The sequence below is a fragment of the Nerophis ophidion genome, linkage group LG10 (assembly GCF_033978795.1).
Source record: "Nerophis ophidion isolate RoL-2023_Sa linkage group LG10, RoL_Noph_v1.0, whole genome shotgun sequence".
NCBI classification, from domain to species: domain Eukaryota; kingdom Metazoa; phylum Chordata; class Actinopteri; order Syngnathiformes; family Syngnathidae; genus Nerophis; species Nerophis ophidion.
This window is the reverse complement of record NC_084620.1, coordinates 9,067,119-9,090,498: the sequence shown is the minus strand read 5'-3', so window position 1 is coordinate 9,090,498 and position 23,380 is coordinate 9,067,119. Positions and strand designations below refer to the sequence as shown.

At 39.9% G+C, this 23,380-nt stretch overlaps 1 protein-coding gene across 1 annotated transcript in view; it reads left to right on the top strand.

The window, feature by feature from the left end:
* The window catches only part of exoc4 (exocyst complex component 4), a 227,348-nt gene that overhangs the window by 128,352 nt on the left and 75,616 nt on the right, over window positions 1-23,380 (top strand). The window contains exons 12-13 of the mRNA XM_061912242.1: window positions 1,209-1,311; window positions 1,379-1,495. Of these exons, the coding sequence (XP_061768226.1) occupies window positions 1,209-1,311; window positions 1,379-1,495 (220 nt within the window). The remainder of the gene's footprint in view (window positions 1-1,208; window positions 1,312-1,378; window positions 1,496-23,380) is intronic.

Genomic DNA, 23,380 nt, shown 5'->3' with positions numbered 1-23,380 from the left:
AGGAGCCAAGCTCACAGCTGCCATTTTTGACAGCTGCTGCAGGACGACGAATAATCCAATGATGACTCCGGTAAGATATATATCACAATTTTCCCACCCAAACATGCTGGTTGACATAGAGAAAACATGTTCGCTTGACCGCTCTGCTTTACAACAAACAAAGAAACACCGGCTGTGTCTCGGTGCTAAAGACAGCTGCAATCCACCGCTTTCCACCAACAGCATTGTTCTTTATAGTCTCCATTATCAAATGAACAAATTGCAAAAGATTCAGCAACACAGATTTCCAGAATACTGTGTAATTATGCGATAAAAGCAGATGACTTTTAGCCGCTGGTGGTGCAGCGCTAATAGTTCCTGACAGTCCATGACGTCACGCGCACGCGTCATCATTCCGCGACGTTTTCAACAAGAAACTCGCGGGAAATTTTAAAATTGCAATTTAGTAAACTAAAAAGGCCGTATTGGCATGTGTTGCAATGTTAATATTTCATCATTGATATATAGTGGGTTTCAGTAGGCCTTTAAAGGGACCTGCCACTTGCACTTCGCTTGCTGTCTTGACATCCTAAAGTCACGCAAACAACCGCAATGTGCAAATGAGTTACATTAAAAAAACATTGCAAGTCCGAACCATCCAACATCTCTCAAATGAGTGTTCCTTCGCCAAACGTGTTAGTTTGCAATGATGCAACTCTTATCTCTGCATCAGTTTAACTCCAAACCAACATCTTTCTGCTGTGTTTAACAGGAGAATCTTTCCTCTTTGCTGCATTTTCTCCTCAAATGACCCTCGCTCCGTTTTTGTTGTCTTGGGGTCATGGTTAGCACACGTCTTGTAGGTCACCGTGTCGCCTTTTTGATTTATTTGTGCATTTATATGTGCCGCGCGCTTCAGAAGGCGCCCGCTCGTGTGTGACGTCGCCCCTTTGGTGCTCCGCGAGAGGAGGTCAGCGGCTAGCAATCCTGACAAACGAGGTGCCACGGCGAAGGCATACGTTACCGCACAACCTATTTCTGGACAACTAGGCAGCAGATTGTTGATTTTTTACCTTTCTTTGTTTTCTGCGTGTCAATAACCAATTGATTTCGATGAAGTCGCACCTTGGTCACCCTTTTTTCCTTTCGTCAGTCTGACAGGTGTATTTTTATGGGTTAAAAAATGGTGGGGATTAATGTTCAACAATTGTCTCAACACATTTTTTCAGGTTCATCCATGAGATCGAGATGAACATGGGGGCAGGCCAGGCCAAGCAGTGCCAACTCCGCACCTTCCTGACGTACTACATCAACGACCTTTTCCTCAACCAGGTTGGCGAAGCCACAAACAGACTTCTGTCTTCTTGACAACATCCCTAAACTTAAATCCTCTTATTAGGTACGAACGGAAATTAACAAGGATATAGAGGCAGTGAGCAAGGCAGCCGACCCTTTGAAGATCCTTGCCAGTGCTGATACCATGAAGCTTCTGGGTGTCCAGAGACCTGTTCTCCAGGTGAGAAACTAAATAAATAAATGATAAATGGGTTGTACTTGTATAGCGCTTTTCTACCTTCAAGGTACTCAAAGCGCTTTGACACTACTTCCACATTTACCCATTCACACACACATTCACACACTGACGGAGGGAGCTGCCATGCAAGGCGCCAACCAGCACCCATCAGGAGCAAGGGTGAAGTGTCTTGCTCAGAACACAACGGACGTGACCAAGTTGGTACTAGGTGGGATTTGAACCAGGGACCCTCGGGTTGCGCACGGCCACTCTTCCACTGCGCCACGCCGTCCCTAGAACATGAATTAGTCCCACCAGGATTTTTTTATGTCACGATCGCACCAATTCATGCTAATTCAATTAATTCCTATAAAACGACCTGCAACTTTCCCATGCCAATCAGCATCATTTTCGCCAATCAGATTGATCTCTGAGTGGCATTCAAACGTTTTGGTTAACTGTCTTACTTGCAATGTTGACCTAGCAAAGAGGCAGCATTTAAATGATGTTGAAGTGTGATGAGAATCTTTCAAAGTTTTTTTTTATTTACTAACAAAAATGTGCGCTCAAGATTGCTCAAAACAATTCACAAATGGTGTAAATGTGTTTGAACAAAAATCAATGACGAAAACCTTTCACCGTGTAAAACATACACAGAGAATGACTGCAACTTGTGGACGACAGATCAGATAGTAGACAGTGGTGGTGTTTTTTCTGTAATTATGACAATTATTATTAGTAGTAGTTATAATTTTAAACCAGTACAGTAAATAGACAATGGGCTCTGAGTATGTGCTTTTACTGCCATCTAGTGTTTACGAGTTAAACATCAATACAATACTTGCTATCTATTTTTTGGTTGAAATCATGTGATTTTTTAGTTTAAGGTTACAAGGATATATAACTCATAACATTGATAACAAATAAATAAAATCACAAGTTGATCTAATTTTATTGACAAAAATGTGCCCCAAAGCACAAAAATGTTGGTCCAATTTTCGGAAAACGTTGCTGCGAATTCCTGCAATTTAGGCCGCAACAGATACAAAAAAACCTGTGAAATCCTGGAGGGACTGACTAAGACAACACTAGTAAAGTGATGTCTCAGTTTTCATACACAAGAACTCAATGAGTGTATTCTACTTCTGGCAATCGTTGCTCAGGCAGAATAGGTTTGGGGCAGGTTGAGGATTACAATGCCAAAGTGCGGATCCAAACAATTGGTAATATCCGTCCGGGGCCCAGCTGTCAGACATGTTGGCACATTGAAATCTGGCGGCTAATGATTTTGTTTGAATGCCTTTTTAGCATGGGCATACACTTTAATTGTGTTTGTTTTTGTCATGAAAGACACTGTCAGATAGAGGTAGAGAAGTGTGTATGTGTGTGAGTGTCCATGTGTTTGTGTGTGTGTTGTTTCCCATGCAGCAAACATCAGTTCATTACAGAAGTAACACAAGGCAGTGGGTGTTAGGAGTTCAGCAGGGTTTGTTTACCGCTCGGGCCCCCTCCTTAACGAGGGGAGTGCAGCATCTTGCTAATTATGCTGCTATGGCTAATGAGCCTTTCTGCTGATAGTGTGGAGTGCAATAAAGCACTCCTTTTGTTGGGGCTTTTTTCTGTTTTTAATTGGACTGAATAAAAGAGCCCGGCTCAATTCTGCGGCGTGCTTTCACATACTTTTTTTTATTTATTTTTGTCTTGATTCCTTCTTGACTTACCTGCATGTGGTTAGTCTTTCAATCTGAGCGGCTTTGCAGTTTTTGTCCAAAACGCTTTGATTGGTGATTGGGGAAATTAATTTTTTCGTTTTGGCACAATAAAATCTTTATCACACCATGAAAATAAACTTTTTCAGGCAGGCAATGAAACATGAAGTGCCTTGTTTTCAGTAAAGAAAAAGAAAAAGGTGCAAAAAAAAAAGAGTCAATGCCGATGTACAGTGGGGCAAAAAAGTATTTAGTCAGCCACCGATTGTGCAAGTTCTCCCACTTAAAATGATGACAGAGGTCTGTAATTTTCATCATAGGTACACTTCAACTGTGAGAGACAGAATGTGAAAAAAAAATCCAGGAATTCACATTGTTGGAATTTTAAAGAATTTATTTCTAAATTATGGTGTAAAATAAGTATTTGGTCAACCATTCAAAGCTCTCACTGATGGAAGGAGTTTTGGCTCAAAATCTCACGATACATGGCCCCATTCATTCTTTCCTTAACACGGATCAATCGTCCTGTCCCCTTAGCAGAAAAAACAGCCCCAAAGCATGATGTTTCCACCCCCATGCTTCACAGAAGGTGTGGTGTTCTTGGGATATAACTCAGTATTCTTCTTCTTCCAAACACGACGAGATGAATTTATACCAAAAAGTTCTATTTTGGTTTCATCTGACCACATGACATTCTCCCAATCCTCTGCTGTATCATCCATGTATCCATTTTGGTACAAACTCAACCCGTCGTGTTTGGAGGAAGAAGAATACTGAGTTGCATTCCAAGAACACCATACCTACTGTGAAGCATGGGGGTGGAAACATCATGCCTTGGGGCGTTTTTTCTGTTAAGAGGACAGGACGATTGATCCGTGTTAAGGAAAGAATGAATGGGGCCATGTATCGTGAGATTTTGAGCCAAAACCTCCTTCCATCAGTGAGAGCTTTGAATGGTTGACCAAATACTTATTTTCCACCATTATTTACAAATAAATTCTTTAAAATTCCTATGATGTGAATTCCTGGATTTTTTTTTCACATTTTGTCTCTCACAGTTGAAGTGTACCTATGATGAAAATTACAGACCTCTGTCATCATTTTAAATACTTTTTTGCCCCACTGTATTGATGCACTAATTTTTCCAGGGATGGAATCCTCACTCCATTTACTCTCTACCTGTCAGCTTTTTAATTGGATTGAATAAAAAAAGCGTGTCACAATTCTCCGGGTTTGCTTTCACTTCCTTTTTCTATTTGTGAGTCATTGTTTGGTTACTTTGTGCGACATGTCTCCAAAATGTCATTGACATGCGGATTTTGCTGGCCATAAAAGCCTCACTCTATTTTAATTTCTACCAGTTGGTGAAGGTGTGCATGTGCATTATTTATAACAATTGTCATTGTTTTCATTTTCATTCAGTTTTTATTCCTGCTGCCACTTGTTTAGGCAGCACACTAGGTAAACTTTTCAGTTGTACCACACTTGCTGCAAGACTTCACCACGGTACAACATAACGTTGACAGCAAAACAATGAATCCGTTGTCATAGCACTTGCTAGTTTTTTTGCAATTTACAGAATGCTATCTTCATCCATTTTCATTTAGTTTTGAGCCAGGTCCTCATCATTTTTCCTTTAGTTTTGATTTCTGCTGCAGCCCTTTTAGGCAGCGACCTTGTTGAACTTTTTAGTTGTTAGAGAAAAACCACTCTTGTACACTTACAATACGTCATAACTACGTAGGTCAACAACAAATTAGTTAATCCATTATAATTTAATTTGGATTTCTGTTGCAGCCTGTTCAGGCAGTGACTTAGTTTCACTTTTTTGTTGTTAGAGAAAATTACTGGCGCTTTTGTTTCAAGCAGTCACAAGTATGTTGATTGACAACAGAACAACAAATCAGTTCATACTCCAATGTTCACCTGTTTTTTTATTTCTGCTGATTGCCATTTAGGCAGCTGGACACTCTAAACTATGTAGGTCGACAAAAAACAACAAATCAGATCATTCATTACCATTTACTTTTGATATCCCTTGCAGCCCTTTTAGGCAACATCTTAATTAAAGTTTTTAGTTGTTAGAAAAAATTACTGCCGACTTTGCTTCAAGACGTCGCAAATATGTTGATCGACAACAGAACAACGAATCCGTTCATCATCCATTGTTAATTTAGCTTTAATGTCTGTTGCAGCCCGTTTAAGCAACAAGTTAATTAAACATTTTAGTTGTTAGAGAAAATCCCGACCACACTTGCTTCAAAACATCACAACTCTGTTGTTCAACAGCAAAACAATTAATCAGTTAATTATACATTTTCATTTAGTTTAGATTTCTGTTGCAGCCCGTTTAGGCAGGTGTTTTGTTTAACTTTTTAGTTGTTGGAGAAAAACACTGTTGCACACTTACACGACGTCACAACTGTGTGGGTCAACAACAAATGAGTTCATCCATTATCATTTAGTTTTGACTCCTGCAGCAGCCTGTTTAGCAGTAACTTACAGGGCCCCTCGTGACCCCAAAAGGGAATAAGCGGTAGTAAATGGATGGATGGATGGATAGTTGAACTTTTTTGTTGTTAGAGAAAATCACTGCCACGTGTGCTTCAAGACGTCACAGCCATGTTGATCGACAACACAAGTCAGTTCATCATCCATTGTTAATTGAGTTTTAATTTCTGCTGCAGCCCGTTTAAGCAATAAGTTGAATAAACGTTTTCGATGTTAAAGAAAATCACTTCCACACTTGCTTCAAAACATAAAAACTATGTTGCTCAACAGCAAAACGATTAATCAGTTAATTATATATTTTCATTTAGTTTAGATTTCTGTTGCAGCCCGTTTAGGCAGGTGTTTTGTTTAACTTTTTAGTTGTTCGAGAAAAACACTGTTGAACACTTACACGACGTCACAGCTGTGTGGGTCAGCAACAAATGAGTTCATCCATTATCATTTAGTTTTGATTCCTGCAGCAGCCCGTTTAGCAGTAACTTACAGGGCCCCTCGTGACCGCAAAAGGGAATAAGCGGTAGAAAATGGGTGGATGGATGGATAGTTGAACTTTTTTGTTGTTAGAGAAAATCACTGCCACGTGTGCTTCAAGACGTCACAACTATGTTGATCGACAACACAAGTCAGTTCATCATCCATTGTTAATTGAGTTTTAATTTCTGCTGCAGCCCGTTTAAGCAACAAGTTAATTAAACGTTTTCGATGTTAGAGAAAATCACTTGCACACTTGCTTCAAAACATCAAAACTATGTTGCTCAACAGCAAAAAGATTAATCAGTTAATCATACATTTTATTTAGTTTTGATTTCTGTTGCAGCCCGTTTAGGCAGTTGTCTTGTTTAACTTTTTAGTTGTTCGAGAAAAACACTGTTGCACACGTATACAACGTCACAACTGTGTGGGTCAACAGCAAATTATTATCATTTAGTTTTGATATCTGCTGCAGCCCGTTTAGCAGTAACTTCGTTGAACTTTTTTTTTGTTAGAGAAAATCACTGCCACGTGTGCTTCAAGACGTCACAACTATGTTGATCGACAACACAAGTCAGTTCATCATCCATTGTTAATTGAGTTTTAATTTCTGCTGCAGCCCGTTTAAGCAATAAGTTAATTAAACGTTTTCGATGTTAAAGAAAATCACTTCCACACTTGCTTCAAAACATAAAAACTATGTTGCTCATCAGCAAAAAGATTAATCAGTTAATCATACATTTTCATTTAGTTTTGATTTCTGTTGCAGCCCGTTTAGGCAGTTGTCTTGTTTAATTTTTTAGTTGTTCGAGAAAAACACTGTTGCACACGTATACAACGTCACAACTGTGTGGGTCAACAGCAAACTATTATCATTTAGTTTTGATATCTGCTGCAGCCCGTTTAGCAGAAACTTAGTTGAACTTTTTTGTTGTTAGAGAAAATCACTGCCACGTGTGCTTCAAGACGTCACAACCATGTTGATCGACAACACAAGTCAGTTCATCATCCATTGTTAGTTGAGTTTTAATTTCTGCTGCAGCCCGTTTAAGCAACAACTTAATTAAACGTTTTCGATGTTAGAGAAAATCACTTGCACACTTGCTTCAAAACATAAAAACTATGTTGCTCAACAGCAAAACGATTAATCAGTTAATCATACATTTTCATTCAGTTTTGATTTCTGTTGCAGCCCGTTTAGGCAGTTGTCTTGTTTAACTTTTTAGTTGTTCGAGAAAAACACTGTTGCACACTTACACGACGTCACAACTATGTGAGTCAAAAACAAATTAGTTCATTTATTATCATTTAGTTTTGATTCCTGCAGCAGCCCATTTAGCAGAAACTTAGTTGAACCTTTTTGTTGTTAGAGAAAATCACTGCCACGTGTGCTTCAAGACGTCACAACCATGTTGATCGACAACACAGGTCAGTTCATCATCCATTGTTAATTGAGTTTTAATTTCTGCGGCAGCCCGTTTAAGCAACAAGTTAATTAAACGTTTTCGATGTTAGAGAAAATCACTAGCACACTTGCTTCAAAACATCAAAACTATGTTGCTCAACATCGAAAAGATTAATCAGTTAATCATACATTTTCATTTAGTTTTGATTTCTGTTGCAGCCCGTTTAGGCAGTTGTCTTGTTTAACTTTTTAGTTGTTCGAGAAAAACACTGTTGCACACGTATACAACGTCACAACTGTGTGGGTCAACAGCAAACTATTATCATTTAGTTTTGATATCTGCTGCAGCCCGTTTAGCAGTAACTTAGTTGAACTTTTTTGTTGTTAGAGAAAATCACTGCCACGTGTGCTTCAAGACGTCACAACTATGTTGATCGACAACACAACAACAAGTCAGTTCATCATCCAATATTCATTTATTTTTGATATCTGCTGCAGCCCGTTTAGGCAACAACTTAGTCAAACTTTTTATTTGTTAAAGATAATCACTGCCACACTTACTTCCAAACATCACAACTATGTTGATCGACAACAAAAGGGTTAATCCATTTTCACATAGTTTTCATTTCTGTTGCAGCCTGTTTAGGCGGCGACTTATTGAGCTTTTTCTTTTTTTTTTTTTTTCCAAAGAAACCACATTCTCAAACTTGCTTCAAAAAGACACAAAACATCAACATTGTTTCTGGAAAACAAAACAAGGAATCAGTTCATCATCTAATCTTCATTTAGTTTCCGTTTCTGTTGCAGCCCTTTGAGGCAGCAAACTAATCATTTATTAACCTTCATCCCTAGTTAGACTTCAATTATTCGACTGATGTCCTCAGGTGAGCAGTTGTTCTTCATTTGGTTGTCACAAGACTGTTTTTAAATCAAGTAATATTTCACTATTTCATTCATCAAGTACAGACTTAAGTCCTTTTTTGCACAAGCTCAATGTCCTCACTCAACGCCTCTGTGACTGCAGCGCATGATTAAAGATTATGGCGACTGCGCTATAAAACGCTCGCAAGGGTTTCCAATCACATAGCAGATGTCTTTGTGTCTACAAATCAAATATGTGTGAGAGTGTGAGTGTGTGTGAGTGGGTACACAATTTCACGTATGTACAGTAGGAGCTCTCCGTCAAGTGCGGCAGGTGTTACTACGGAGCGCCGCATATGCACACACACGGCTGGCATCATAACCTGAGGCTGCTGATGGAAGAGAACTCGTTATAGTTTCAGCACATTAAACACACTCGCAGAGTCGGGCTGCAGACACATATGGGAAACCATAGGGGAGCCCGTTTTATGGACGCATCTGCTCACTGCGGCCACTGGAGCCTGCATGGCTAATGTGAGCTGTATATCTAAGAGGTGTTAGCAATTTAGCATGTGGTTCTGTGCAATGGGAATGTTAGCATCTGCACATGTTTATCCACAGAGCATCTTATACTATTTGACATCCATCCATCCATTTTCTACCGCGTATTCCCTTTCGGGGTCGCGGGGGGCGCTGGCGCCTATCTCAGCTACAATCGGGCAGAAGGCGGGGTACACCCTGGACAAGTCGCCACCTCATCGCAGGGCCAACACAGATAGACAGACAACTTTCACACTCACATTCACACACTAGGGCCAATTTAGTGTTGCCAATCAACCTATCCCCAGGTGCATGTCTTTGGAAGTGGGAAGAAGCCGGAGTACCCGGAGGGAACCCACGCATTCACGGGGAGAACATGCAAACTCCACACAAAAAGATCCCGAGCCTGGATTTGAACCCAGGACTGCAGGACCTTCGTATTGTGAGGCAGACGCACTAACCCCTCTGCCACCGTGAAGCCCATACTGTATGACAGTGGTTCTCAAATGGGGGTACGCGTACCCCTGTGGGTACTTGAAGGTATGCCAAGGGGTACGTAAGATTATTTTTTTAAATATTCTAAAAAATAGCAACAATTCAAAAATCCTTTATAAAAATATGTATTGAATATTACTTAAACAAAATATGAATGTAAGTTCATAAAGTGTAAAAAAAAAAATACATCCGTGCAATATTCAGTGTTGACAGCTAAGATTTTTTGTGGACATGTTCCATAAATATTGATGTTAAATATTTATTTTTTTGTGAATAAATGTTTAGAATGAAGTTGATGAATCCAGATGGATCTCTATTACAATCCCCAAAGAGGGCACTTTAAGTTGATGATTACTTCTAGAAATTTGTATTTATCATTGAATCACTTGTTTATTTTTCAACAAGTTTTTAGTTAGTTTTAAATCTTTTTTTCCAAATAGTTCAAGAAAAAACACTACAAATTAGCAATATTTTGCACTGTTATACAATTTAATAAATCAGAAACTGGTGTAGTGCTGTATTTTACTTCTTTATCTCTTTTTTTCAACCAAAAATGCTTTGCTCTGATTAGGGGGTACTCGAATTAGAAAAAATGTTGACAGGGGGTACATCACTGAAAAAAGGTTGAGAACCACTGCTATTCGACATACACAATCAGGCATCCTATTGTGAAGTTGGAAACATTCCACCATCAACTGATTCTATTCATCCTGGACTTTCAAACCAACAATTTTCAGAGTTCCAAAAATGTCGCTCTTCCCGGAATTCCCGTTTTTCACTACCACTGTTTTTCACTAGCACTTTTTACTTTTGACCACTTCCGCCACATTTTTCAACCGATTCACAATTAAAACATTCCACTTATTCAGTATAGTCAGACTATTTATTTTTTATGTCCCAAAAATGTCCCAGTAGTCATTTTTTTTCTGCTATACGGCATAGCTCGGTTGGTAGAGCGGCCGTGCCAGGAACTTGAGGGTTGCAGGTTCGATTCCTGCTTCCGCCATCCTAGTCACTGCCGTTGTGTCCTTGGGCAAGACACTTTACCCACCTGCTCCCAGTGCCACCCACACTGGTTTAAATGTAACTTAGATATTGGGTTTCACTATGTAAAACGCTTTGAGTCACTAGAGAAAAGCGCTATATAAATATAATTCACTTCACTTCACTATAGTAATACTACATTTCTCAACCAATTCAAACTGTCAAAAGGGTCCTTGTTAATGGTAGTCAATTGCTTGCATTCTAACATCCATCCATTTTCTACCGCTTATTCCATTTGGGGTCGCGGGGGGCGCTGGTGCCTATCTCTGCTACAATCGGGCGGAAGGCGGTGTACACCCTGGACAAGTTGCCAACTCTTCACAGGGCCAACACAGACAACATTCACACTCACATTCACACACTAGGGCCAATTTAGTGTTGCCAATCAACCTATCCCCAGGTGCATGTCTTTGGAAGTGGGAGGAAGCCGGAGTACCCGGATGGAACCCACGCAGTCACGGGGAGAACATGCAAATTTCACACAGAAAGATCCCGTGCCCGGGATTGAACTCTGAACTACTCAGGACCTTCTTATTGTGAGGCACATGCACTAACCCCTGTAACACTGTGCTGCCCTCATTTTGCTGATATACCTTTAAAATTCTAAGAGTACGGTATTTTCTTTTGTTCTTGATGGTATCTGGCCAGCGTGCAACATTTTTAGCATTGCGACTGTTTAGCATTTACAGATACTTCTACAGAAATTGTTTTTTCTACTTAGCATTTTAGCCTGCTATCTTTAGCTACTTAGCTAGCATGCTATCTTTTTTTGTTCTATGTTTGCAGGTGTACACCTCAGAGTCATATATTGTCGTACTTTACACATCCTAACCGTTAGCATGCTTGATTGTTTTGCTAATTTCATCGTTATAAATCCTGAAGTCTTACTTTATAATTGGTCCAAACCAGGGGTCTCAAACTCAATTTACCTGGGAGCCACTGGATGCAGAGTCTGGATGAGGCTGGGCCGCAAGAAAATATTTTGTAAAAAAAATATTTCTAAATGTCTTTATTTTTATTTTCAACACAAAATAAAATCAAAATATAAATGAACAAAATGAGAATTAAGTAAATAAATCGGTCACAGGTAATAACAATAATAATTCAATTTCTCCAGTCAGCAACTATGTATACATATACTGTGATGTTATGAGCTCGGGAATATAAGAACTACACTACCCAGCATGCAACAGTAGTAACGAGCGTGTGCGGTAGCCCCGGTGAAGGTTGTATGTCGCCATGTTGGCAACAAGAATGTGGTTATGAGCACGCTATGGAGTTTACAGTTACGGTAGCACAATTAGCCCCGAAACGGCTAACATCACGACTAATGTGTTACTTATCTGATTCGCTCAGCGACTCTGTGTCGGAGTATCAGCGCAGTTTTGTATTGTCGCTCGATCCTTCAGCGGAATGCATCGGAAGCTACCGGACCGCTCGTCCCCCCGGCCCGGACTGTTACAGGGGCGCTGAGGGAGGGAGGGAGCGAGAGACACACACACAGTTACAGAGAGAGTTTAAGAGAGAGAGAGAGAGCAGGTGGGCGAGCGAGCGAGGGAGGAAGAGCGTGTGCGGGTCTAGTGGAAAAGCGACCAAAAATTTTCTCTGTTAGCATCACGCAAGTGTCGTCAATGTTCCGCCCTTGAGAGCCATATACCACACCGTGATTGGTAGATTCCTTCAGCTCCGCGCACAATGCTGTCAAGCACCATTCATATAAAATTTCGGGCCGCACTAACATTATAACTGCCTGCGGGCCGCGTGTCTGAGAAACCCTGGTCTAAATTCTATGCCAACTGGAGAAACTGTTTAAAAAAAAAATGTAAAATCTAGCATGTTAACGTTAGCATTTTAACATGTAGCGTTTTCTTTTGAACTCATTTTGCAGTAAACACATCTTAGAGTCATTTATTTTGTTCTAACGGTAATTGGCCAGCATACTAACTATTACCATTTCAGTTTGGCTTCGGCTTTTGAACCTTAAAGGGGAACATTATCACAATTTCAGAAGGGTTAAAACCAATAAAAATCAGTTCCCAGTGGCTCTTCTTATTTTTCTAAATGGTTTTCAAAATTGTATCCATCATGGAATATCCCGAAAAAAGGCTTTAAAGTGCCGGATTTTCGCTATCTGTAAAGCCACCGTCCATTTTCCTGTGATGCCAATACAAACAAACATGGCGGATAGCACAGCAAGATATAGCGACATTAGCTCGGATTCCGACTCGGATTTCGGCGGCTTAAGCGATTCAACAGATTATGCATGTATTGAAACGGATGGTTGGAGTATGGAGGCAGATAGTGAAAACGAAATTGCAGAAGAAACTGAAGCTATTGAGCGAATAACTATTGACGCTATTCGGCGATCGCCTTCTAACTTAACGATTGAGTGCCATGTCTGCCTTAGCATCTCCGGTAAAATGTGCAGACCAAACGATTGGGACTTTCGCATCTTGTGACACTGGAGCAACTTAAATCCATCGATTGGTAAGTGTTTGTTTGGCATTAAATGTGGGTGGAGGGAGAGGCTGGATGCAAATATAGCTACAAATGTACATACAGCTAGCCTAAATAGCATTTTAGCATCGATTAGCTGGCAGTCATGCCGTGACCAAATATGTCTGATTAGCACATAAGTCAATAACATCAACAAAACTCACCTTTGGGATTTCGTTGACTTTATCGTTGGAAATGCATCCGCAGGATATCCATACATCTCGGTGCCATGTCTGCCTTAGCATCACAGGTAAAATGTGCAGACCAAACGATCGGGACTTTCGCATCTTGTGACACTGGAGCAACTTAAATATGTCGATTGGTAAGTGTTTGTTTGGCATTATATGTGGGTGGAGGGAAAGGCTGGATGCAGATATAGCTACAAATGTACATACAGCTAGCCTAAATAGCATGTTAGTATCGATTAGCATGCCGTGCTAATCGATGCACACTCCACGTAAGTCAACTCGAATCCGTCCCTGATCGTGTTGTTACACCCTCCGACAACACTGATGTCTCCAAGTTACGGAAAACAGTCGAAAAAAACGGAAAATAACAGAGCTGATTTGACTTGGTGTTTGTAATGTGTTTGAGAAAATGGCTGATTGACTACCTATTTGACGTCACGTGACGTCATCGCTCCGAGTGCGAATAATAGAAAGGCGTTTATTCGCCAAAATTCACCCATTTAGAGTTCGGAAATCGTTAAAAGAATATACAGTCTTTTTTCTGCAACATCAAGTTATCTATTGAGGCTTACATAGGTCTGGTGATAACGTTCCCCTTTAACATGCATGTTGTATCGAAATTGCCTTTTTCTAGTTATGATTTGAACTCAAATCAAAATATAATTTGTTATTTTTAAATAATAATAGATAAAAATGGCATGAAATACTTAATTTAGTCATTGAAATAAAGATGCATTTTGCAAAGACCACTTATATAATTACAGTGAATATTAGAACCCTATGCCAGTTTTATCCGTGTCAAAGCGAGTTAGTGGAAATAACTACACAAAAGTCAAGGTGAATGAGCGCCAGTAAGCAATACCCATGAAGTGGCAGGTTAATAGGTAATATTAATATGGGAGAGGATTTGACTATCACAAGCCAACAGTGGTTTCAAACAGGGCCAGTGTGTATCATCCATGTATATCAGAGTAATACTAAGATTACGAGCCTGACACTTACTGGCTGTATATATGTTTATATGTATATACCGTACATGTATATGCTGTATATTTAGAGAGCAAGCCCACAAGGACCAGGAGATAAGCGTCATGTCCATTGAGGTGAATGTCCATTCATGTGCTGCTGCTGATAAGCTTGAAGCATTTTCCCCATCCTTTTTATGTTTCCTCCTCGCATTTTAATCAGATGTGGAGAGAATCCGACACACATAGCGGCGGAGAGATGCAATCTGTCCAGTTTTGCTCTCTTCGCCTCTGATTGATTCATTTAATTAGAGTTAGATCGAGGCAGAATAGAGGAAGAATATAGGCTCGCGAGGAGTATGGTTACTCTGCTGGATTTCTCCTAAGATTGGCTCCATTTATCATGGACCAACCCCCCCAGCAGCAGCACCGCCCACACCTCCTATAAGCCCCACAGGAACCTTATAGTTTATTTTTATTGAAATCCTTTCATCTTCAATATTTCATTATAACTTTAGGGGTGCAATAATATTAAAAGTGTTGTGCCTGCATCAGCATGGATTTTAATTATTTTAATTTTATGGTCATAAAATACAATTTTATCATAATCAAAGACCAAAATGGTTTCTTTTATGGTAGTTGTTTTATTTTCATTTGAAATTATTTAGTTATTTTCTTTAAGGCTTCGGTGTTATTATTGTCAGTCTTTAGAAAGAAATCACACATTTGTTAATTTTTAAACATGTTACCAAATATGGTCCGTCGCCTGAGGAGCCACCACTTATTTAGAACATATTTCATCATCTCCAACCATAAACTCTAGAGATGGGTAAATAACACCTTAGCAAGTGTGCGGCACACTCACTGCTACTGAGTTGCTGTAACGTAATGATGCCATCTGCTGAAATAAATAAAAAAAATACTACATTTGACCTGCAAATAAAATCAATAGTTAGCAATTAAATATATGTATATGTATATATCTATATATATATATGTATGTATGTATGTATGTATGTGTATACATGTATGTACAAACCCCGTTTCCATATGAGTTGGGAAATTGTGATTTGCAAATCATTTTCAACCCATATTCAGTTGAATATGCTACAAAGACAACATATTCGATGTTCAAACTAATAAACTTTTTTTTTTTTTTTGCAAATAATCATTAACTTTAGAATTTGATGCCAGCAACACGTGACAAAGAAGTTGGGAAAGGTGGCAATAAATACTGACAAATTTGAGGAATGCTCATCAAACACTTATTTGGAACATCCCACAGGTGTGCAGGCTAATTGGGAACAGGTGGGTGCCATGATTGGGTTTAAAAACAGCTTCCCAAAAAAATGCTCAGTCTTTCACAAGAAAGGATGGGGCGAGGTAAACCCCTTTGTCCAAAACTGCGTGAGCAATTAGTTTAAGAACAACATTCCTCAAAGTGAAATTGCAAGAAACTTAGGTATTTCAACATTTACGGTCCATAATATCGTTAAAAGGTTCAGAGAATCTGGAGAAATCACTCCATGTAAGCGGCATGGCCGGAAACCAACATTGACGGACCGTGACCTGTATCAAAAACCGACATCAATCTCTAAAGGATATCACCACATGGGCTCAGGAACACTTCAGTAAACCACTTTCACTAAATACAGTTCGCCACTACATCTGTAAATGCAAGTTAAAGCTCTACTATGCAAAGCGAAAGCCATTTATCAACAACATCCAGAAACGCCGCCGGCTTCTTTGGGCCTGAGGTCATCTTAGATGGACTGATGCAAAGTGGAAAAGTGTTCTATGGTCTGACGAGTGCACATTTCACCATAAATAAATTAAAACATTTACAGTTAATGCATGGGATCGATCTCTACGGAGCTCACCCATGGGTAGAATCAGCAGCATTAAACTCTGATCAAAACATCCCTAGTTACAATGCATTTACTACCACATAGTGTAACGATGTAACAAATGTAGTATTTTTTTTTTATAAATGTATTTTTGGCGGGCTACAATGGGATTTAAGGGAAGCATTGAGGTGGTGACTTGTCCAGGGTGTACACCGTCTTCCAGCGACCACCCACGACCCCGAACGGGACAAGCGGTAGACAAAAAAAAAAATATGTATATATATATATGTATATATATATATATATGTGTGTGTGTTTGTATATATTGAATATTAACCAAGTATTAGTTCTATTGTTATTGTAATAAGTGACATATTAGTGATATTGTTATTGGAAGCACTAACGTAAGCTGCTTCCTCGTTTCTTTGCTCGTCAAACTTCATTCTACATCATAAATCATGCCTCTCACCTAGATAGTAATAGATCAAGGACATATTCCAACAAGTTGATACACTCTGACAGCCAATTTAGACACGGAAACTGTGAGGACGACACGAAAAGATGGTTTTTATTCTAGAGCATCATGAGTCATTCTTCACAAAAATGGGAATATATGAACATTCTAGCAGTCGGCTGCCTGATGACAGCAGACATTGGGCAGTAAGTGATTTTTATTATATTGGTTTTGCCCTCCTAAAGAATGCAGGGAGTAGCAACAAGTTATGGAGTTGGGAAAAAAAGCCAATGTTGTGATGCTTCTTTTTTTTTTTTTTATTGCACTGCGGATGCTTAAAATTTGCAAAATCTGTAATTATTAAGTGGTATTATTAACCTGCCCATTGGTACGTTACATATATACTTACATTGTGTATGTAAAATCTTAATGGAGGTGTTTTTAAGAGATTCATAGGCAGAGTAGAACGGCTCCAATGAGCCCCATTGTAAGCAAATCTTTGAGTGCATGTATTTAATAGTTAAAGTTAAACTACCAAGGATTGTCACACACACACTAGGTGTGGTGAAAGTTGTCCTCTGCATTTGACCCATCCCCTTGATCACCCCCCTGGGAAGTGAGGGGAGCAGTGGGCAGCAGCCGTGCCGCGCCCGGGAATCAATTATGGTGATTTAACCCCCAATTCCAGCCCTTGATGCTGAGTGCCAAGCAGGGAGGTAATCAATTTCATTTATTTATAGTCTTTGGTATGACTCGGACGGGGTTTGAACTCCCAACCTACCGATCTCAGGGCGGACACTCTAACCACTAGGCCGCTGAGTAGGATTAAGAATACACCAGGGGTCACCAACCTTTTTGAAACCAAGAGCTACTTCTTGGGTACTGATTAATGCGAAAGGGCTACAAGTATGATACACACTTAAATAAATTGCCAGAAATAGCCAATTTGCTCAATTTACCTTTAATTAATAAATCTATATATATATATAAAAAAATGGGTATTTCTGTCCGTCATTCCGTCGTACATTTTTTTTCCTTTAACGGAAGGTTTTTTGTAGGGAATAAATGATGAAAAAAACACTTAACTAAACTTTTTAAAATAGGAGAAAACACGAAAAAAATGAAAATTAAATTTTGAAACATGGTTTATCTATCATTTCGACTCTTTAAAATCCAAAATTCAACCGAAAAAAATGAAGAGAAAAACTAGCTAATTTGAATCTTTTTGAAAAAATTTAAAAAAGAATTTATGAAACATCATTAGTAATTTTTCCTGATTAAGATTAATTTTAGAATTTTGATGACATGTTTTAAATAGGTTAAAATTTAATCTGCAATTTGTTATAGTACATAACACATTAGGCCAGGCTATATTTCTAACAAAGACAAATAATGATTTAAAAGGTAAATAGTTATATGTGTTTAAAAATCCTAAAATAATTTTTACGGTTGTATTTTTTCTCTAAAATTGTCTTTCTGAAAGTTATAAAAAGTAAAGTAAAAAAAATAAATGAATTTATTTAAACAAGTGAAGACCAAGCCTTTAAAATATTTTCTTGGATTTTCAAATTCTTTTTAAGTTTTGTCTCTCTTAGAATTAAAAATGTCAAGCAAAGCGAGACCAGCTGGCTAGTAAATAAATACAATTTAGAAAATAGAGGCAGCTCACTGGTAAGTCCTGCTATTTGAGCTATTTTTAGAACAGGCCAGCGGGCGACTCATCTGGTCTTTACGGGCTACCTGGTGCCCGTAAAAAAAAATACATCCGTCGTCATGTCTTTCATTATGATTGTGAACAATAGAAAAATTCCCCAAAAAGTGCAGTTTTTTACGTTTGACGCGTAACTACTAAACACATTAAAATGGTGTTTAAAAATGTCTTCTACCGAGCAGTGCTTCGAACAAATACAATATAGACCTTAACTTGTGGAATTTTCTACCAATTTCTGGACTCATTTCAAATATGTTTATATGCACATTGTTTGACCCTCCTGTGATGTCTCCTCCAGATGTTTTCAAGCACTGCCGACAAACTTTATTTTTTTTTTCTCCCATCCTCACGATTAAATGTGTGGCAGAGCTCGCTTTGTATCACACACAGTCTGCCAACGTTCCGCTAATGATGTTGACCTTTTCCTTTGCATATTCACTTTTTACGCCAGAACCTCCACCTCTCTTAATGACATTGACCTTTATTGTTTGTCATGATGTGTGTAGGCAATGCTTACCTGTGTGTTTGTCAGGGTGCATGTGTTTGTGTGATTGCTTCCTGCTGATTGCACACACACACACCCCGACCCTCTGGCTGTGTGTGTGTGTGTGCGTGTGTGTGTGTGTGCGTGTGTTTGTGTGTGTGTGCGTGCGTGTGTGTGTGTGTTTTTATGAACCCCCTGGCCGGAGCAGCAATCACAACACAATACACCTGTTAGCTTCATCAGCCGTGCCCTGTGATTGGGACTCAAGTGGGAGTGGGAGGGGCGGAAAGGATGATTTTACACTTACAAATACACACATTAACATGTACACGTACACACATAAAAGTGTACACTTTTACACTCATTAACTTGCACATGTACACACATTAACATGTACGCATACATACGTAAACGTGTACACATGCACGCATTAACATGCACACGTACACACATGAATATGTACACTCGCACACATTAACGTGTACACATACACGCTAATTGTGTCCACATACACACACCGTGTACATCTGTTAATCCTAACCAGGTGTGTGATAGGAATATGTGCAGCTATTTCACTTACCGTATTTCCTTGAATAGCCGCCGGGGCGCTAATTAATTTAAAATCTCTTCTCACTCCTGCGCTTATTCAAGGCATGCGGTAAAAGTAAGCAGGCGCTAATAGTTTCAAAACCTTTTCTCACCCCTGCGCTTACCAATGGCACGCAGTAAAAAATTGAGTGTGATGTAAGGATACCATCATGAAAAGCACATTTAATTAAAAAAAAACGTTATTATGGTTATTATTTTCAGCACCGAAAGCTTGGAAAAAAAATACAATCGAATATTAATCTTGTTACATTAAATGAGTTTAAAGCTTCTGTCAAAGGATTGCAGTCTACCTTGTCTGTATGCACATGTGTCATATGAGCAAATTTTAATGTTGTAAATGTGATGTTTTATGTGTTGTTTACTGTTTTTAATGTAACATTGCTGCTGCCCTCTTGGCCAGGTCTCCCTTGGAAAAGAGATCTTTGATCTCAATGGGATTTTACCTGGTTATAAAGGCTACCGGGAAATACAAAATAAATGAAAAATGGTCTTACCTTTACTTATAAATGAAATCCATGCCAGCTCCTTCTGAACAAAAGCATCGATAACTTGTTTATAGAAGTATTCCTTATCTTTTTTCAGTTTTAAAAAGTCTCTCAGAAAACTGCTATCAGACCGCTGCTATCAGTTAGCTCGGGGGTGGGCGACTTCCCCTCTCGTTCTGCTCCGTGGGTGATCTCTTTATCCCAGGACCACCAAGAAAGGACATGGTTTGAGCAGTTTGACTTAGTTTATTTTTCAATAAAACCTCAGTCCAGGTCGCTCTTCCGCTCGCTCACCGGTATCTTGGGCACGGCTGCTACAGCTAGCTGTAGCAGCTAGCTGTAGCAGCTAGCTGTAGCAGCTAGCTGTAGCAGCTAGCTGTAGCAGCTAGCTGTAGCAGCTAGCTGTAGCAGCTAGCTGTAGCAGCTAGCGTGCCCTGCCTGTCTGTCGGACTGTCGGGTCCACAGGTGGTACCGGTATATTAATAAAACATAGCTGCTTACTGTTCTTTTTAGCATACCGGTATTCAATAGCTTGGACATTAAATCCTACTGAATAGCTCTTAATCTTCTTCCCTTTATGCGATTTCAAATTGTTGAAATAAGCCTCCTCCATTTTGAAAATTATGACAGGGGAAGTGTCACTCGTGACGTCACGAATTTGACCCGGCGGTAATAGTAAGCAAGCGCTAATTATTTTGCAAAGCGAGTTTGACCCGGCAGTAATTAAAGGCAGGCGCATATTACATGCCCGGCGGTAATTCAAGGAAATACGGTATATGCAATAATTTAGCACTCTTGCACTTTAGCACTGCACCTACTGTTTTATATTGGTCTCCATTTAATTTCATTTGTATGATTATATATGAGTCTGTGTATTTTATTGTACTGCTTACTGTTAGTCTGATGGTGGTACAGTACATGTTTTTATTGACCTTGTTGTATCTACCATCAACCTGCCGAGGACTATACATACATCCATCCATCCATCCATCATCTTCCGCTTATCCGAGGTCGGGTCGCGGGGGCAACAGCCTAAGCAGGGAAACCCAGACTTCCCTCTCCCCAGCCACTTCGTCTAGCTCTTCCCGGGGGATCCCGAGGCGTTCCCAGGCCAGCCGAGAGACATAGTCTTCCCAACGTGTCCTGGGTCTTCCCCGTGGCCTCCTACCGGTTGGACGTGCCCTAAACACCTCCCTAGGGAGGCGTTCGGGTGGCATCCTGACCAGATGCCCGAACAACCTCATCTGGCTCCTCTCGATGTGAAGGAGCAGCGGCTTTACTTTGAGTTCCTCCCGGATGGCAGAGCTTCTCACCCTATCTCTAAGGGAGAGCCCCGCCACCCGGCGGAGGAAACTCATTTCGGCCGCTTGTACCCGTGATCTTATCCTTTCGGTCATGACCCAAAGCTCATGACCATAGGTGAGGATGGGAACGTAGATCGACCGGTAAATTGAGAGCTTTGCCTTCCGGCTCAGCTCCTTCTTCACCACAACGGATCGGTACAACGTCCGCATTACTGAAGACGACGCACCGATCCGCCTGTCGATCTCACGATCCACTCTTCCCTCACTCGTGGACAAGACTCCTAGGTACTTGAACTCCTCCACTTGGGGCAGGGTCTCCTCCCCAACCCGGAGATGGCATTCCACCCTTTTCCGGGCAAGAACTGGAAATTAATGGAAATTAGCCTTTGGCTACAATCTGGTAGCTGAGAAAGGCACCAGCGCCCCCCGCGACCCCAAAGGGAATAAGTGGTAGAAAATGGATGGATGGATGGATGGGCTACAATCTGGAACATTTACTGTCATATGTTCATTAATGTTTATTGTCACATGTAACAAAGATATAATAATGACAATAATAATAATACAAATAATAATAATAACACACACACAGTTACACACACACATGAACGTGTACACGTGCACGCAATAAATGTACACTTACACACATTAACATGTACAAGTTTGTTAATAGAGCACAATTAGTACCCCAGGCAATTTAAATTGCTTTACATAAAATTACAAGAAGACAAAAAAATTAAATAATTGTAAAAAATAATCATAATTAAAATAGTATAATAAAATCATCATAAAAATAATAATAAATACAATTAAAATCAAAGAGTTTGAATACATGTTTTTCAGTTACCTTATGCACAATTAAATGAGTGTTTTTAGCCCTGATTTGAACGTTCCCAACCTCGAGGCCTGTCTCAAATCTCCTGGAAGACCATTCCAGATTTTAGGAGAATAAAACTGAAACGCAGGACTCCCTGAGTCAAGACCATGAAAAGACTTGTACGCCTCACAATACAAAGTTCCTGCAGTCCTGGGTTCAAGTCCAGGCTCGGGATCTTTCTGTGTGGAGTTTGCATGTTCTCCCCGTGAATGCGTGGGTTCCCTCCGGGTACTCCGGCTTCCTCCCACTTCCAAAGACATGCACCTGGGGATAGGTTGATTGGCAACACTAAATTGGCCCTAGTGTGTGAATGTTGTCTGTCTATCTGTGTTGGCCCTGCGAGGAGGTGGCGACTTGTCCAGGGTGTACCCTGCCTTCCGCCCGATTGTAGCTGAGATAGGCGCCAGCGCCCCCCGCGACCCCGAAAGGGAATAAGCGGTAGAAAATGGATGGTTGGATGGACAAGCAGAGCTGTTTAAAAGTATATTCTCAGAGTAACGGGAAGCCAATGCAGTGATTTAAGAACTGGGCTTATATGGTTATATGTTTTGGTTCTAGTCAGGACTTGAGCAGCAGCATTAGAGATTTACTGCAGCAGCTTTACAGCTTGTTTAGAGAGCCTCGGTTTTTCCAAGTCTGCTTTGGACGCAATTCCTTTTACAAACCCCGTTTCCATATGAGTTGGGAAATTGTGTTAGATGCAAATATAAACAGAATACAATGATTTGCAAATCCTTTTCAACCCATATTCAATTGAATGCACTACAAAGGCAAGATATTTGATGTTCAAACTCAACTTTATTTAAAAAAAAAAAAAATAATTAACTTAGAATTTAATGGCTGCAACACGTGCCAAAGTAACTGGCAAAGGGCATGTTCACCACTGTGTTACATCACCTTTTCTTTTAACAACACTCAATAAACGTTTGGGAACTGAGGAAACTAATTGTTGAAGCTTTGAAAGTGGAATTCTTTCTCATTCTTGTTTTATGTAGAGCTTCAGTCGTTCAACTGTCGTACTTAACGCTTCATAACGCGCCACACATTTTCGATGGGAGACAGGAAAGTACTCGCACTCTTTTTTTACGAAGCCACGCTGTTGTAACACGTGCTGAATGTGGCTTGGCATTGTCTTGTTGAAATAAGCAGGGGCTTGGATAAGACGACGCTTAGATGGCCGTTCCAAAACCTGTATGTACCTTTCAGCCTTAATAGTGCCTTCATAGATGTGTAAGTTACCCATGCCTTGAGCACTAATGCACCCCTATACCTTTACAGATGCGGGCTTTTGAACTTTGCGTCGATATCAGTCTGGATGGTTTGCTTCCCCTTTGGTCCGGATTACACGATGTCGAATATTTCCAAAAACAATTTGAAATGTGGATTCGTCAGACCACAGAACACTTTTCAACTTTGCATCAGTCCATCTTAG